The sequence below is a fragment of the Megalopta genalis genome, chromosome 6, assembly GCF_051020955.1.
Source record: "Megalopta genalis isolate 19385.01 chromosome 6, iyMegGena1_principal, whole genome shotgun sequence".
Lineage (NCBI taxonomy): Eukaryota > Metazoa > Arthropoda > Insecta > Hymenoptera > Halictidae > Megalopta > Megalopta genalis.
In genome coordinates, this window is record NC_135018.1 from 23,152,882 (window position 1) to 23,171,764 (window position 18,883).

At 39.2% G+C, this 18,883-nt stretch overlaps 2 protein-coding genes across 4 annotated transcripts in view; one reads left to right on the forward strand and one right to left on the reverse strand.

Annotated features, from left to right (window-relative positions):
* The window catches only part of qin (tudor domain-containing protein qin), a 467,903-nt gene that overhangs the window by 359,756 nt on the left and 89,264 nt on the right, over nt 1–18,883 (reverse strand). The window lies entirely within an intron of this gene.
* Nucleotides 10,951–18,883, forward strand: part of LOC143259709 (uncharacterized) — a 95,470-nt gene continuing 87,537 nt past the window's right edge. The window contains exon 1 of the mRNA XM_076523082.1: nt 10,951–11,177. Coding sequence (XP_076379197.1) covers nt 11,123–11,177 — 55 coding nt within the window. The 5' untranslated portion in view covers nt 10,951–11,122. The remainder of the gene's footprint in view (nt 11,178–18,883) is intronic.

Below are 18,883 nucleotides of genomic sequence, written 5' to 3' on the forward strand. Positions count from 1 at the left end.
AATGGCAGTTTTGCCGCCCCCACTCGAGACCGTTTGTTTGCGGATTAAACGTTAATTTAATATTACGTGTTAAATTAACGAAGTCAAACGGTTCAACATTCGAAATAATTCATCGGCCGTGCGCTTTTCGTCGCGGCACGATGCGGCGACACGAAGCGTAGAATTTCTTAGTGCGCGAACGGTGTCGCTCGTTATTTTTGTTCTCGTTCCGTTCCAGGACAGAAACCTGGCGCCGACCTGTTTCTAAGAAATTAACGACATTCGCCTCGGAAAACGAATCTACGTGAATCGTCGAAAGCGGTCGGATTACTTTCCAATCCTACGAGTTCCAAAAATCGGTGACGGTTCTGAATTAACAATGTTATGGCCATGTAACCGTACGGCCCCTTCGCCACAGTTACGTCGTGTTTAGTAGCAGTTCCTTCTGTATTGAACGCTCTAACATTGATAGTACAAGATAAAACAGGCAATAGAATTTGTTAAAGGAAACCGGAACGTGTCGCGGTACCTTCGTGTTTGACAACGGATACAATGACTTGTCAAATGTTAATCCGATAGCTATTGACGAGATGTTGCATGTTTATAGGAATCACTGCGGATACCAGGAAATTAAACGTTGCAACATATTTGTAACACGGGTATTCTTTACACGCCGGAAACGTTAATTAAAGAAGCAATCGATTGATCCTTGAAAAGTGAAACGTGCCAGAAAATCCAGTCCAAATGAGAATTTATAAGCGAAAGTTAAACGTATCTGTTCGATCATTGTTTTCTGAATAAATATTACATTTTTTCTAAATGTCAAATTAAACTGATTATGTAAAAGTAACGAAATTTTCGTATACTTTCTAGCATAGAAACATAGGTGAAGAAACAAGGTTTATTATTTGTTTGAAGAATTCAGAAAATATGAAATAACTTACATTGAAACCAATACAAAAGCTCCAGCCCATATTCGTGGTACCGAAAAAGTCACATACCTGAAACAAAAACAAAAAGGTTTTATTAGTACGATTCAGGTACATCTTAAAAGTGACGAGGAAAATTCAAAATTAATATGAATTACAATTTTGTACGATTTCTAACGAAATAAATTTCGAGTTCAGCTTCTAAAAACGGAAACGTGAAGCTTTATATTTGCACAGACGATCTATAAAAGCTTATTACGATAAATAAATAGCATCAAGAAGCAGTAATTAAAAGACGGTAAAAATATACAAAACCTATTTGTAATAACGGATATGAAAGTCCTTTAGATGATAGAATGAATTACTTCGATACAGATCAGTGTCCAACAAGAAATACAATCCTATCGGAAGCTTACGTAACATTTGAAAGTTATTATTGTTGGTTGAAATATTACGTCCCGAAAAGAAAACAGGAGAAGAACAGTATTAGCTAAGGCATCGGTGGAGCTGTGTTGTCGGTGTGTAATTCCATTTTTGGGAAACTTTCTCGCGAAATACTTGGTGCTTCATTGGAATTCTGAACGGTCGAAACGTTTTAACTTACTGAAATACGAGGTCGTATCAAATAATACCCGGAAAGATTTCTTTACTACGCTACTGATTATAATTGGAAAACCTAACGCATATCTTTTTAAGCGTACGCTTGTTACACTCTCACAGTAGGCTAGAACATTTTCTTTTGTTTGTTTACAATTGCGCCACAAAATATTAACTTTCCTTTGTTTTCGCGACATGGCAGATTATAACCCTTTGCAGTCGAAGCTATTTGAATTCGAAATCCAAAACATGATTTCTGATCTACGGTATTTCTATTTTATATAATTTATTGCGATCTATGCACATGAAATCGAGCCTATTGGCAAATGCAATGCAATTTTAATAGCTTCTTTTGCATATAAACGAGTCTGATGCTCTCAGAATGATTTTGAAAAATAGTAGACCAATTATTAGTGGCGCCTCAGAGTCGCCACTCGAGTGCAAAGGGTTAAATTTGAGGTCCGCGCTGTTGTGAAGTTTTTTTTACAGAACTTGAATGAAAATCTACAGACATTGTTCAAAATTTGGGAAAAGTTTACGGGAAAGATGCGCCGAAAAGAGAACTACCGTTTATGAACGGATAAAACGATTCAAGGAAGGTCGAGTATCGCTTAACACGTTCCGTGCCGAGCTTTTTTTACTCGAATCTTCACACTTTGATATTTTACTAAAACTTGATGTATTACGTGCAATTATTAATTCTCGTACACATAACAACGTAACAAAAACTTATCAACGCCCATTCTTGCGGTGGAAATTGATTCTTCGGTTCTAAATTTCTTGAAAACAATTTGTTCAGTTCGCTAAGTAAACATACAAGCGTGTACCATGGATGGTACACGTGGCACGGAACGTGTTAAAGATGATAGTCGCAGCGGAAAACCTGCAACGTCGATCACTGACGAAAACGTGGCTGCAATGCAAGAAATTGTAAAACAAGATCGACCTGTGTTGCTCCATGAAATAGCCGCACAAGCGCGCATCTCATATGGATCAGCTCAAACAATTGTAACTAATAGCCTGGAGCGGAGCAAGCTTTCTGCCCGTTGGGTACCGAAAGCGTTGCGCGCAGAACACATGACCGCGCGACCAGACAATGCTCTTAGCTTTTGAAACCGTTTTGATGCAGATCCTCTAGATTTTCGTTCTCGATTAGTAACCGGTGACGAGACATGGGTTTACCAATATGGCCGACAGAGCAAAATTCAGTAAAAACAGTGGTTACCAAAAGATTCGCGTGGACCAATCGAGTTTCGTGCCAAGAAGTCGGTTTGAAAAGGTTTTAGCGGCAGTTTTTTGGAACAGCGAAGGCGTAATTCTCTGTGATTTCATGGAGGGTAAATGAACCGTTGTCAGGACATTTCTATATATATAGTTTTAAGAAAACTTCATGAAGCACTTAAGAAAAAGCGTCCTGGAAAATTGCACAATCGTGTTCTTTTTCACCGTGACAATGCACCAAGCACATTCGTCGACCGTTTCAAGAGCTATTTTGAGGGAATTTCGGGGGGAATTGCTTCCACATGCATCGTACAGCCCCGACTTAAACCCGTCGGACCTTTTCTTATTTCCAAAGTTAAAAGAAAACTTGAAAGGAGTCCGCTGGAAATCAATATCTGAAGTGAAACTCACCGTTCTACAGTGGTTTCTATCACAATCTCCAACTTTTTTTTGTATAAAAACAGGTTAGCAAGATGGCGACTCCGCATGGAAAAGTGTTTCGAATTACTACTGTGATCAAAAAGTAAGGTGAATTTGTTTATAAAATGTAAATTCTTTATTTATTCTTCCAAATCAATTTCATCTCCTTCAAAGTAATCCCCGCCCGATAAAACGCACTGTTTCCAACGCTTTTTCCAGTCCTCGAAACAGTCGGAATAGTCTTTTTCCGGTATAGCCTTCAAGACCTTCTTCGATTCGGTTTTTATCTCCTCAATCGTGTCAAAACGGCGCCCCCGCATTGGCCTTTTGAGTTTGTTGAATAGCCAGAAATCGCACGGTGCCAAATCAGGCGAATACGGTGGTTGCGGAACGATATGAGTCGAGTTTTTGGCAAAAAAGTCGCAAATAACCAATGCAGTATGACATGGCACCAATCGAGACTTGTCGCGTTTGAGACACAAAACATCCTTCAAAATGGTTTGGACTGAGCCAAATGATATTCTAACACTATCAGCGAGGTCTCTCATTGTCAGTCGACGATTTTCAAGCACCAAATCTTCGATCTTTTTGGACGTGGCCCTCGTCGGTAGACGTTGATGGTCGTCCAGAGCGCGGTTCGTCTTCAACGCGTTCTCGGCCCGCTTTGAACTCGTTGTACCACTTATAAACGTTTTTTTGTGCCATAGTTTGATCACCAAAGGCCTTCCTCAACATTTTCAACGTGTTCGCACAAGAATATTCGTTCCGCAAACAAAATTTGATGCAAGTTCTTTGCTCAACAAAATCACCCATTGTAAAAATCGAAAAATTCACTTTTGGTCGTTTACTAAAACACGTGTAACTCGGAGATAATTAAACCTTTTAACAAACAGACGCTTGGCAATTGTTATAGACAGTCCTACCAACCTAGGAAAAAAACAATTGCCTGCCTTCCTAATGTCCGGGAGTTTTAAATGACAATTTCACCTTACTTTTTGATCACAGTAGTAGATGGTGCCTACGTAGAAATCTATCAATGTTCGATAAATAAAGTTTGAAAAATGTTTGCCGGGTATTATTTGATATACCCTCGCATGTATAATTCTAACTGGATCGACTAATCTATACATTACATAAACGATTAAAGCTGAATCATAATTCTTGATAAAAATGCAATTTATGTAATTGAAAACATCTGGCAGTTACTTTTACTCCGTCCAGTTATAAGATACCTGATTAATTCATACTCCGCGGTAATGCACTTGTATAACACTATGTTGCTGTTTAGAAATGAAACTACCTCAAAAATGACACAATAAAATGCTGCAGTATTTCTTCACAGTGTTCGATTTAAGTTGAGCATAGACGCGATAAAATCAGGTCCATGTTTATTCGCACTTATCAGTATTATTTAATCGGAGCGTAAATAACGTGGCAATGTTACGAGCGCGAAGATGTCGATAAAAAAGGAAGACTAAACCGTATCATAATTGCGAAACAGAACAATTCTGAAGAATGCTTGGTGAAGTTTTGCGAAAATCAGATCTCTATTTGCATCAAGACTTCAATGTTACTTGAACAGAATAAAAATAATGAGGAAACGGCTCGCCTGTAACAATATCGAAAGAAAAGAATTCAAAGGGAAATTTTAATTGCAGAACAGGGGAAAGAGTTGCGAGGAATACAAGTATTACACACGGTTATACCGGAGAGTAATGGGACAAGTCGTTATAAGGCTTCGCGGTGATTAGAGATCGGGAAGATTCCTCGAAGACAGGAGAGTCGTGAAAAGTGCACGTGAGACCCAGAACTGTAACACGACCCGCAAATTGAAAAACCGAACTGCCTTAACTTAAAAGTAGGTCGCCGGCTACCTGACTCGACATCCTCGTGATCCACGTCTGTGTCGGGGAATACAGAATGGAGCGCGATAGTCGAGGCTGAACGATTATTCCTCAAAGTGATTGCCCTCGAACGCGGAGGATCCGCAGAAATTCAAGTTTTCAGTGAAATAACCCTTTCGCAGCTGTAAAGCTCAACTATAGTTCACCGCCCATGCGATTATCATTTAGATAGTGCCTAATTCAATACGGAACTTTGTTCATAGACACTGCGCGAACTCCGACATATTCGGTTTGAAATTTCGGTAAAGAAGGTTCTTCCCAGGTGCAAAGAATATCTTCCCTCCGGCTCGAAACGCTTTGACGGCTTCGCCGAATTTTGCGTACCATCTGTGCCATCGAAGCCATTTTAACTCTAAATCCAAGTACGTTTTTTGACACAGCAGTATTTGAATTTTATATCATTTACAATAGCGCATTTTATGCGAATATATATTTTATGTGTTCCACCTACGCATTTTTGTCATGAATGCATAAAATCCGGAATCTAGCAATGGGTATCTGTACCATCGCGATTCAATCTTTTCTCATGGGTAAATAAAATTTCCCGTCACTTCGTTTTCCGTTGTATACGTGTTAGTTTACAAGTCAGGCGAGACACCCCCCCCCTTCCCCCTCCCGACTCGTTGCCAATGCAGGTTGCTGTTTTAATTGTACAATATACTTTTACACATATCTGGAGTACACGAGGAAAGTTTCTTTGTAAAATCAGCTTCAACTGCAGCTTTCTGAGCAACTTCTCGCGATGTAAGACTAGAGTTTGGCGCGACACGCAAAGTAGCATATGTTCCGCGAGAAATCGTGAGAGGTCGTTCATTGTTCTTCTTTGTACCATAATTATCTGCATCTTTCGACAAGTTTAAGTAACTATCCAGCATCCCATTGCATACTTTGCGATTCTTTAACCACAATTCTTCTGTTGTCAAGGTCTAAGAATGGAAGTCAATGAAGGCACACAGGAAACAAAAATTATCTGGCTCTATTAGAGAAATGACTAAGAATCAAGAAGTGCTAATAAACGTAGCAGTGAATGAAAGAAATCGTAGTGCAACGGATTAAACTGATCAATTTTGCTTCCTATTATCATAGACCCATGCGCAGCTCGGGTGATGCTGGTTTATGGACAAAGATCCTCGAACGAGGGATCTTCGCGCAGCTTCCTATGTAGTCTCCATGGAATAATATACGTATACTCCTTCCTACCAAAGGATTGATCCTTCACGAACTTTAGCATGGGATTGCGAAACAGAGGATTAAGAATTTGTATTTAGAACTGGACCGTTAGAGATTTTGTAGCTTGTATCAGCTCGTTTGTTATAGCATGTACAAAGTGTACTGCAACGTTTCTATGAACTTACTGTACTTGCACAATAATTCCTGCCTAATTCGCGCTCAGATTGTGCACAAAAATTCGCGCGCAATATGACCGCGAGTTAGGGAGAAATTACTGTATTTCGTTATACCTGCCCGGGGCCAACATTTTTTTAACCCCATTTCATGAGCTCTCCATGCCTGACGTTGACTTTTCGCACAGCGGTAGAGCTTGTAAAAGTGAATCTAGTTTTTCTGAATCTGGTTTTGGATGCAGATCGCTTATCATTTTTGAGATATTCAATGTCAAAGTTGCTAGCAACGAAGTCAGAAAGATTAGCTTGATATTTCAAGTCATTGGTATATTTTTACCTTAATAAGCTCTACCTTGTAAGTTGTATACCTTAATAAGATCTTTTCTCTTAATAAGTTTTTTACCTTAATAAGAACCGAAACCGATTGCGGTTGCGGTTACGAACCTAGTCTTAGAGCTTTCGGATCGTAACCCGCTCTTAGCGGGTTAACCGGGTTACCGTCGGGCATGTAGTAACTGGGAACTCTCTTATCCGAAGGTTTATTTCCGTAATATCCTGATACGGAAACATTCTATTATCGAATAATTTCATACAAGGTAATGTATCTGAATAATATAATGATTAGCTAACGGAACGTTTGGATACCAGAAAATATTGTACAAATAAATGTTCGGATAATGGAGTTTCTACCGTATTGTTGCTTCCTCGAATATTGCAAATTCATATGCCGAATTTAACGGGATCGAGAGTCCCGCTTCTAGCTAGCAGCACTAAAACATTTATTCTTAAGCGAGCAAGTAACACATACAGTTGCGGACAAAATTGAGTGGACAGGCAGTGGAAATGGTTATAAATAAAATTTAGTCGAACTAGTATTACTACCATACTCACAAGTTTTGTATATTACATATCCTTATGGTGCATAGATCATTTTGTGCAAAACTCGAGTTAATGTTTATACTTTCGCACACAGAAATCGTACTTAACGGCAAAGTTAGCAAATTTCTCAGGGACAAAAATGAGTGGACATCTAACAAAGCGCAAGATTAATATTTAGTATGCCCCCCATTTGCTTGAATTGCCGCTTCTAAACGTCGTGAAAAACTGTTTATTAGGTTTACAACATAATCCTTGCTAATTGCTTCAAATGCTGACTGTAAGCTTTGAAAACAGTTGATCTTGTTATTCCGTTTGTCCAATGGTACCTTCGAGTCCAATTCACTCCACAAGTTTTCTATTAAATTTAAATCTGGACTGTGCAGGCCATTCAAGTAGGTTAATGTGAGAATCCTCGAAAAATTTTTTGGTTTTCTTCGCTGTATGTTTCGGATCATCATCTTGAACCAACACAAAATCTTTGTCGAGTCCCATTTTTACGACAGCTTCTTCTAAATTTTCACTTACTATATTGATGTACTTGTTGGCATTCATTATTCCATCGATTGCCAACACCATACCAAGAGAAGCATCCCCATACCATCAACGACCCTCCGCCAAATTTAATCGTTGGTTTCATAAACGGCTTCTTATATGTTTCATTCTTCTTCCTCCACACTTTCTTCGTCTTCTTTAACTGCCGCAACTCAAATTTACTTTCGTCAGTCCACACTACATTTTTCGAGAATGACAGTGGCATGTTAACACTTTATCGACCGCTAGCCTATTTATCGGCTTTTCGATTGCCAATGTTTATCGATCGCTAGCCTATTAATCGGCTTTTCGATTGCCAATGCTTATCGACCGATAGCCTATTAATCGACTTTTAGCTATCGACGGTTTTCGCTTCTTTACTGTTTTGTTAGTAGCTGACCTCCTGTATGCTGACCTCCCCATATCCTTATGAATTATAATTATAATAATTATTATTATTTATTATTATTTTTAAAGGAATAAGCACAACACAATGAATAGCGAAAATTTAGCCGGTACTGGGAGCAAATGCGCGCGACTAAGCCAGTCCTTACTGAGTGGCAGCCTCAACCACGACCGGACGATAAAGTGTTAACATACTTTTTTGCGAAAGCTAAACGTTTCTTCGCATTTGCTTGATTAATATGTGGCTTACGTCTAGCTTTGCAGCATTTTAATCCAGCCTCGTGTAATCTCCGCCTCATCCTTTTTTGATGACACATTTAATTCTAAGGTTTCTTGAATATTACGCGACGCAATGCTTGGATTTTGACGACATTGTCGAATAATGTGACGATCTTCTCTTACAGTGATACAGCGTTTTCGACCGCGACCTCTTAAATTTTCCACTGTATGTGTGATAAATATTTTTTATAAATTTTTTCTACTGCACTCTTTGATACTCCGTATTTTTCTGCTATCACACGATAACTTAATCTTTTGGGACAGTCCGAAGCAATCAAATGTCGATCTTGATACGAAATTTCTTTTCTTCGAGACATTCTGTCAATTATTCTGCTTTGTACAAAGTCTGTATTTCAATTAAATACGTGTGCAGATGTTTTGTTTACGTTTGCAAGTATTACGCATGGCGGATAGCTATATCGTATGTTCGTTTATGTTTCTCGCCGGAATAAGTCGACTGTCCACTCATTTTTGTCCCTGAGAAATTTGCTAACTTTGCCGTTAAGTACGATTTCTGTGTCCAAAAGTATAAACATTAACTTGAGTTTTGCACAAAATGTTCTATGTACCATAAGGATATGTAATATATAAAACTTCTGAGTACGGTAGTAATACTAGTTCGACTAAATTTTATTTATAACCATTTCCACTGTCTGTCCACTCAATTTTGTCCGCAACTGTATATCGAATAAATAAAAAACTCATAAATGTACCTTTGCAATCTGAATAATCGCAAATTAAAAAAATTAGTGACCCTTTAACACGAATATATATGAGCCGTTTATTTTGAAAGTGTCATAAGTCACTTTACCGTAATGAAAAGTGGTGATTTTTTAATGTTTATGCGAAATTATTTATACTGAGAAAAATATCTGTATCCTGAGATAACAAATACAAGTAAATCTTCTCGAAAGTTAGGATCCATATTTTTAAACGTGTTAAAACGCAAACCCTTAAATATATCGACTTAAAAACAAAGTGACTCATGCCACTTTCAAAATAAACGGCTCATATTATGATATATTATTTGAAACTTAACCGATGTGTGTTACAAGCCGCATTTGGTTGCGATGTTTTTGTGTTGATGTTTCCCGATTTCTCGTGTTTTGCCGATTCTGATTGCGTTACAGAATAAACATCCGTATAACGCGAGTTCCTACAAAGCGAGTTTCTCTATCGTGTCAAAGATATCGCGAATTGAGACTATTGTTTTCACGTACCACGTTTCTTCGTTCAACGCGACAAATAAAACACATGAATTACTCGCGTTTGAAAATTAAATCTGCTTCAGTTGAGCATTACACTGTTTCCTTCATCGTTGCCAGTTACTTCTGTTGCATCATTGTTTCGTTTTTTGACGTAGCCACTCTTAATGCAGCACAACGCGAATTTGTTACTATACTTAGCGCACGGGAGTCCACTACATTCGTCGTCAATTCGGTTCTGTCATGATTGGTTCTCCATAGGGTGGCCCAAAAATGTCTCGCAATCCGGAAGTAGGGGGTTCCTGAGGTCATTTCAAGTAACTTTTTCCTTAGGGAAAATGCAATCCGCGGCTTCGTTTACGAGTTATCAACGAAAAACAGTGACCAATAAGAGGCAAGATCGGCTGGCGCGAGACGACCGAGCCAGTCGAGCTTGCCTCTCATTGGCCAGTGTTTTTCGTTAATAACTCGTAAACGAAGCCGCGGATTGCATTTTCGCTAAGGAAAAAGTTACTTCAAATAACCTCATTGGTCTACACCCTGTGTACATTGCGACTGTTTCTGCGAAATAAAACTTGTTTGCGTAAATCGTCAGACATTGTAGCGAAGCACAATTTATTTTAATTCTTTAATCATTCTCATAAGTTGAAATTGATACATCAACACTTTCGGCTTCTTTTATTCTCTTCACTGTTTCAAGTTACACCTACCAACTTTTGCAAAAAATGCATAGACTCCGCAGTCTAGTTGAGTCTAGTTGATCGATAGTCGTTGAACGTTCTGATTGATTTGCAGGCGTGTTCGAAATCGTCTCAATTGGAGGAGTGGAGAAACCGTCAGTGGAAGTAGCATCTTATTGTCTCGTGTTGTCAATGTCGTGATTTATTTGTGAAGGGTCTTCATTTAGGGTCTGTCCCTCGTGATCGCAATCGCTTGTAGTCGTAAACGGTTTCGCCGACCATGCTAGCCGACCATTTGTTGGGACCATGCCGGGCCTGAACAGTTACTGGGATCGTTTTCGATCTCGGCGAGACGGTCTCGAAGGTGACCAGAGACGACGAAAGAGGAGAGCGATCCGCACGAAGGCGGTCACGGGTCTGAGCGTCGGATGTAAGAGCGCGCCTCCACCCGCCGCTTCCTTTCCTTGTTCCCACCACGGCGAAGGGAGCCGCCGCCGGTAGCAGCGTGCCACTGGCAAACCGTGGCAAAAGCAAAAGTCGACGAACGTACACGGCCTGTTCTGGTCCAAGTGTTGGGAATACTAGCGGCGGCGTGCCATAGGAAACCGCCAGTTTCCGCGTGGACTTCGGCACGTCGAGTACGCCGATCGCGTGTCCTCTTTCCGTCTCGCGGTTACCCACGATCGTCTCGTTCGCATAACCGCCGGTTGGTGGACCGAGGATTGTGTGTGCCCCGAAGATTGCGGGAAAATGCGGTCGCCGAGTGTGCCGGTGTGCTTCGTTTACGTTCTGCTGAGTGTTCTCGGTGAGTAAGGTGTTCCATCTACCGCTCGTTCGTACGTTCGCCCGTCTCAAAAATGCGACGCCGCGCAGAAACCGTAAAACTAGTGACTCGATCAGTTTCATTATACAGGGTCTGAGAGCAAAGTTTGCGACCCCACCGCTGTAAAATTGTTACGGATCCACCTGCTGGATATTGGTTCCGTCACCTTTAGAAGCTACACAACGATGTCCGCACCCACGCTGGTGGACATAATTACGTGGCACTCCGAATGCGCCTCATATTTATTGCTAAACAGCATTGTTTGCGAAACAATGCTATTTAGTTTTAACAAATAGATCCACAAATTGAACCAATAATACAAGAAATTTTCAATTCAAGCAGCTATGATAGAGATTCGATTAGAGACAATTGAGTTATCGGGTTGAATTATACGGTTGGCATTATAGCGGCATAAGCCATGTTTTCCTCATTGTGGGAAACGGGCAGTGTTATTGTTTAGTAATATGTGTATTATTTATTGATAACATTTATTGTTAAGGTAATTCAGGGTTCAGTTACTTTATCATTTATTTCACCGATCGTTTCAACATTTTGGCATATATAGATTACATTTTAAGATAAAAGCCAAAATTTTCGAAAATATCACTTACACCACTATGATTCTAATCTATTCAATTGTAAGTTGCTACGGACAAAAATAATGTCCTATACGGTGTAAGAAAACTTGACTGTTGAAGATGTTTAGTATTAGCAATGGGAAAATCCAAATTTTTATTAAACATCAGTTACTTTATCATTTATTTCACCGATCGTTTCAACATTTTGGCATATATAGATTACATTTTAAGATAAAAGCCAAAATTTTCGAAAATATCACTTACACCACTATGATTCTAATCTATTCAATTGTAAGTTGCTACGGACAAAAATAATGTCCTATACTGTGTAAGAAAACTTGACTGTTGAAGATGTTTAGTATTAGCAATGGGAAAATCCAAATTTTTATTAAACATCAGTTACTTTATCATTTATTTCACCGATCGTTTCAACATTTTGGCATATATAGATTACATTTTAAGATAAAAGCCAAAACTTTCGAAAATATCACTTACACCACTATGATTCTAATCTATTCAATTGTAAGTTGCTACGGACAAAAATAATGTCCTGTACGGTGTAAGAAAACTTGACTGTTGAAGATGTTTAGTATTAGCAATGGGAAAATCCAAATTTTTATTAAACTAATGGATATTCCACCATCGAGATCTAAGTTAACATTCTTGCTTTATGAACATCTACATCCCCAAGCTGAACTACAAAATTTTCTTCATTTATTCTTAATTCAACGCTTAATTCAACGGGACAGATGGAAGAAGAGTTTGCTCGTTGCTAGTATCAACGATTTTTACCAATTTCGTTTAATTATATCGTGTGAGACGGTATTTTCAGCGACAGTATCTTATAATTTGTTACACGAGTGTATGTCAACCCCCGAAACAATTTTAGAAACTGTTTTGCGGAACAATTTTCGGAACTGCAGTAGTCGTATCCCAGACGCCGTAAATGTCACACATGCATCTTCTTCGGTGATAGATGAAAGTCATTGGCATACAATGAATGCGGGAAGTGCTCCGTTTACAGTTAGCTTTTACTAGCCAAGAACTTTCTCGTTGACAACGTAGCCTTGTGTCGCGATAGTGCACCTGCTCATCTGATATTGTTTATAACAAAGTTTCTAGTTACCAAGGACAATTGTCTCGATGCATATATATATATTAGCTCTCGAATAACCGAACTCAATTCCATTTCGATTAAGAGTTACAAGCGTTTCATGAATTATCTAGCAGCTGGTTCAAATTAATAATCACTTATATCCACAGCCAAAAGATAAACATTAATCTGAAGGAAACAAAATATCTAGGAGAAAATTTGCTACGTAAAGATTTGAAAGTAAGATTTGAATCAGATGACGACAGGAAAGATGAACAACGAATTAACTAGTTATTCATAATTAAAAGATTAATCCAGTAAATTATCTCTCACGTAGCTTGACCGATATAATTTATTATAATACACGAAAACCCTACTGAGTTAGTACATACAAATAAGTCAATTTTTAATAAACTATTCGAATAAAATTCGATATTCTTCGCACGTTTTCCTTTTCTTTGAAGTTTTATGGACCACGAAGCAACGCATAATTACCTTAGAAAATGCGACAAAAATAAAAAGGAACACTGTTTCGCAAGTGGAAAACTGTTATGTAGTTCGACTTATTATTGTTCAATAGGTATTGTCTATTGTATGAACATTAAATAAATAAATAAATCGTACTGTTTAATAACGAAGCTGATTGGTTCGTCAATAAAAGAAAAGTCGAAATCAATAATAACGTGATGTCATTATTTAACAGAAACGGTACGTGTATTTACGAAGATGAATAAGGTATATTTTCTCTTTCGTTACCTCTCGATAAAAAGCAAGCTTTCACGTCATAATGATTTTCGTCCTATTTTTAGAAAGAATCGGCCACCGTGCGACATAGATGCGAAAACATTTTGAAACGGTGACCCCACCACTTATGTTTGCAGCTTTTCGTTTTCGTACGTCGACCGATAGCGCATGTACTAAATCGTGTCTCCGATGTGGAACGTTCCTCGTCTGAGAACAGATAGCATAAATTGATCTTTACACAGCAATTTTGTCACGCGGAGTTCACGGAGCTTCGTTGTTACACTCCGCGACACGTACCGACGGTGGCCGGCATTAAATCGCACGGCAGAATCGATCTCAGTTTATTGATATTGGTTCATTATCTTAATGGAAGCCGCCTCGTTTACGGAGAGAGTAATCGTAGGAAGCTGGTCCGCGACCAGCCAACAAGAGAAAGACCGGCGTGCAGGTGTAAAGCGATCGGAGAACGCGGACCGAATGCGGAACGCACGGCTGAAACGGCGCGTGAAGCGAGTCCCAGGACGGTGTAAACACGTATTCGCCGACACGTGCCGCCTATGGTCCCGTGGGAATCGATACGGACTGGTTAAGTGCGACCGCTGTTTCCGTATGAAAGTATGAATTGCGGTGAAAATTGCGGTGGCACGCGGACGGCTGCGCGTTTGAAATCGCAAGAAAAACGAGGAACCAGCTGTCCTCGTGGCAGGATATTTTTGGTCGGATTTTTCAGTTTTCCCCTTTATCTAGCCAAACGGTGATGACTCTGTGTTTTTGCTGCAAATTTCAAGGCACGAGCTGCCGAGATAAACGCCGAAAAAACTACTTTTTGTCCGTGCACGTTTCACAGTTGACACATCATTTTTGTTGGCTATATTTGTTAAACGGATATATTAGATCGTCCCATGATTGTGGTGTGTTCGATAAACACCGAGCAATTAGCGACCGACAGAAAAGACTTTAATTGACCGAGTTCGGTCTAGAGATGACAGTCGAGAGGAAAAATTAACGAACGGCGAGCACTTTGTCTATGTACACAGCGAGAAATTAAGAATGAGAGGCGGAACAAATATTTGTATCGATTATAGGGAAGGTGATTTATCCACTCATACGTGTAAGGAAGATATGATTAATCTCGTAAATGAAATTTGGATCTTGAAGATCAACCGCGTTCCGGACGTTCAACCGAATTAGATAAGCACAATATTCGTAATTTAGCGGATCGAACGCGGGATTTATCGATTGATAGATATTTAAATAAAGTGGGAACAATAAACGGCACGGACTTATGGACAGAGCTGGGGGAAAATAATTTTTGAAATAGTAAACGGTAACTATTATATTTCAATAAAAGCTGATTTTTCAAATGTTGTATTACACGAGAAGATAAAAATATGTATAGTCTATTTAGTATTTCAAAAATCTACTTTTCCCCAGCCCTGCTTATGGGACGTTACAGTACAGCAGAACTTCGATTATCCGGTCTAAGCAAAGTGACATAAATATTCAGATAATAGAACAGTTACTTGGTTAAAGTGTCTCAGATATTATCTTTATTGATTTATACAATAAATTGTTTTCTCTTTGATTCGGCTTAGATTGAGCTGATTACAAGTATAAAGAGTACTTAAAATACAGATTATTCTGATATTGGAAAACCATACAATCGAGGTTCTACTGTAGTTTTGCGAATGAGAATCCTAATTCGATGAGGAAAAATTCTCGGAGAGCGAGGTCAGGACCGGTGAATTTTCTCCTACACATTTGTTTTCTGCTGAGTCGATTTTCTTCTAAGAAATCGCAACTGAAGTATCGAAGCAGTGAACAAGCTTCTCTAATGCCGTTAAAATTATATTTCGAATTCTTTGTGTTTGAGAAACGATCGTGTTATGAGAACGTAGGCTTACGTAGTATCGCAATCATTTATTGGCTCCTAACGATTTCGAAGAATGTATTAATGCGCGCGCTATCCATTTCACAAGTTACCGGATACCCAATTTCGCAAAAGTAGAACGAGAACGAATAGCTATTATGAAATCATGTAAATTACTAATGGAACGTGACAGTTATAATTTCCATATTTCAAATATTTCAGATAGCAGCTTTTAAACATTACGTAGACGACGTCTGATTCGTTCCTTAAAATCCGATTGTGGAAATTTACGAACAATAGATGAATATTTTGGACGATTATATAGAGTATATATTATACCCTAACAATAACAGTTTCCCTTCTTACGGTCTCCTGAAACGTTTACTATATGAATACCAATTGAAACATGTGGAGCCAGCGATACACGTGTTTTAACACAATCGACGTACGAACGTATTGGGTTGGCAACTAAGTAATTGCCGATTTCAGTTATAGATGTCTCTCACTCCCATTTTTATGATATCCGTGAATGTTATATTATAAAATTATTATTATTATTATTATTATTATTATGTTATTTTTTATTATCCGTGAATGTTAGCAACTGGACAAATTGAATGCAGCGGTCAAGGAAAAGCGACCAGAATTGGTCAATCGTAAAGGTGTCATTTTCCAGCAGGACAATGCTAGGCCGCACACGTCTTTGTCCACTCGGCAAAAATTATATATATTGGTTGGGAATTGATGTTACACCCACCATATAGCCCTGATCTCGCGCCATCGGATTACCACTTATTTCGATCCCTGGACAATTCCCTTCGTGGTAAAACTTTTAATGATGATGACGCTGTAAAATCTCACTTAACTCAGTTTTTGGCCGAAAAGGATCAGACTTTCTACGAGCGTGGAATTTTTAAGTTGTCAGAGAGATGGCAAAAGGTCATCGAACAAAATGGAAAATACATTACAGATTAAACTTCATTTCAAGTAAAAAAGAAATTTTTTTATTTCATTGAACAAATCGGCAATTACTTAGTTGCCACAACCGAATATTATATAATAATATCAATAATATTTAATTAACGAGACCACATTAACTTTAACTATTTAGAAATAGGATATACGTTTCATTTAGAACGCGGACCTCTGTCTTTAATCCACTACTAGCCTATCCGCGCATTCTGCACTCTCGATCGATGCTCATTTTTGCGCCTTACCTTATCTGACCTTATCTTGATCTCAAATGCTGGATTCGTGCGTGAGGACAGCAGTCTTGTACGAATTTTTCAAAACAACGTATCTCTCATATTACAGGTAAGATTTCCGTATAAAGTTAATTATATTGATATACTATTATTGATATCTTGTGTATATCATCTAGCAAACGTTTGTTTATAGTACAAAATATATGTATAAGTGTTACAAACGAATCTTCATGCGTATACTACTTTCTCACGAAATACTCCCAAGACTTCCCGTTAAGGCGGACACACGCGTGTCAGAGTGTCTCGTCAGCAAAGGGTTAATATTGAATTATTCAGTAATTCCCAAAACGAAATCTCCAAAAAGTTATTGTGAATGTTATATCATCTAGAATCTAGACCAGAGTTGTTCAACAGCTTCTTCGTACGGACAGCAATTTTCAGGCCAGGTCAAACACCGATCAGCGAGCTCTAGGCCCCTCTCTCGAGGGTAATGGGTTCCCCTTCCTTAGCAGATTAAACTTCATTTCAAGTAAAAAAAAAATTTTTTTATTTCATTGAACAAATCGGCAATTATTTAGTTACCAACCCAATACAATTCATGTGTCCTGCTGACAACGTGAATTAAATACAACCGAATGGCGTTCAATGTATTAAATGTTCTTTTACACACGTAATAACTTTGACTTATATACTTCAACTTATTTGCCACAAGTATACGAGATTCTGTATCAATTAGCTCGTACAAACGAGGCACTCCCGTATTCTACACCAATAAACGCTCTTAACACATTGACAGCCGGCGACCTAAGAGACATTTAAAGCCTGTGCGCCGGCAACGTATCGGCCACTTAAACCCCGAACGCGAATATTTTCGTAAAATAGTACATTTATTTTATTTATTAACGGTAATTAAAAATTTAAACAACATCGAAATTTTTAATTTATAATTATAAAAAAAAATACAGTTTCTCATTTCATGGTGGATTATTACATATATTTATTACAGACTCAGAAATCCGCGTTTTCGCGGGGCCGGCGCTCAAGCGACAGACTCAAAAACCCGCGTTTTCGCGGGGCCGGCGCTCAAGCGACAGACTCAAAAACCCGCGTTTTCGCGGGGCCGGCTGTCAATGTGTTAAAATGTTTGCTACTTGGCAACAAACCGAACCATCTGCAGCCACCGATACACGTGTCCTAACATAATCGACGTGCAAACGAGAAAGTCACAGTTCCACGCGCGTATCCGAATTCTTTTTTCCTCGGTAGAGAGTGTCGATGTACCCGTTCCCATTAGAGAATAATAATCCAAAAGCTGACCAAACGCGGTCGCGTTTCCGGTCAGCATCGTGGCGTGTGCGACGCCGTCGAGGACGACATCGTCGTCGCTGGCGCCGAACACCAAGGGAAATCAAGCGTTCTCCGCTTTTATTTGCATAAAATGATAGGACTGGCCACGTCACGTTCGAAACGTCGCGTCGGCCTCTCGACTCAGCCCGGCCTCTCGGCGGCCCGTTCACGCTGATTTTCCTCTCGAATTTCATTACGCGTCGGCCCCACAGGTACCGCGACTCCGCGGGAACAACACGCGTCTCCGATCATTAAGTCCGCAAGTAGATGCAAATTAAAGGACACGGGTCACGAGAAAATTTCTCACGGAACTTTCCGTACACGAACGGCGCGGCTTGTCGCGGTTTAGAGCGGCTGATCTCAAAAAACAGGATCCGATTTTACGTTCGTTCCGACACGCTGATTCGACCGATCTGTGCTCCCCAGGTGCTCCGATCACGAACTCGGCCGTCTTGCTTCTCGCTTGTAGTATCTTCTCGATTCGGTTATCGATCTCCGATCGGGGACTTCGATTCCCCATGTGTTCCGTCTCGGTTTGCGAAATCGTGAGGTAACGTCGAAACATGGTCGTTCGAGTGGTCAAACGTGATTTCGTTACAGGCTCATGGAAAAGTTCAGCTCCGGTACGTAATCTTTGGTCTTAATTCGTCAATATATCGTTCGTCAACTTATTCCATTCGGTGGATAAAAACAGGAAAATATGCAGACAATATTTGAGAAAACAGAAATACAGAATTTAAGTTAAAGTTGTATGAAAGAACAAAACATATTTCTGATGTTATAATTGAGGGGATTAGAATCATAGTAGATAGTAGTATAGATAGTAGTATAAAACGAAGTAGTATATATAG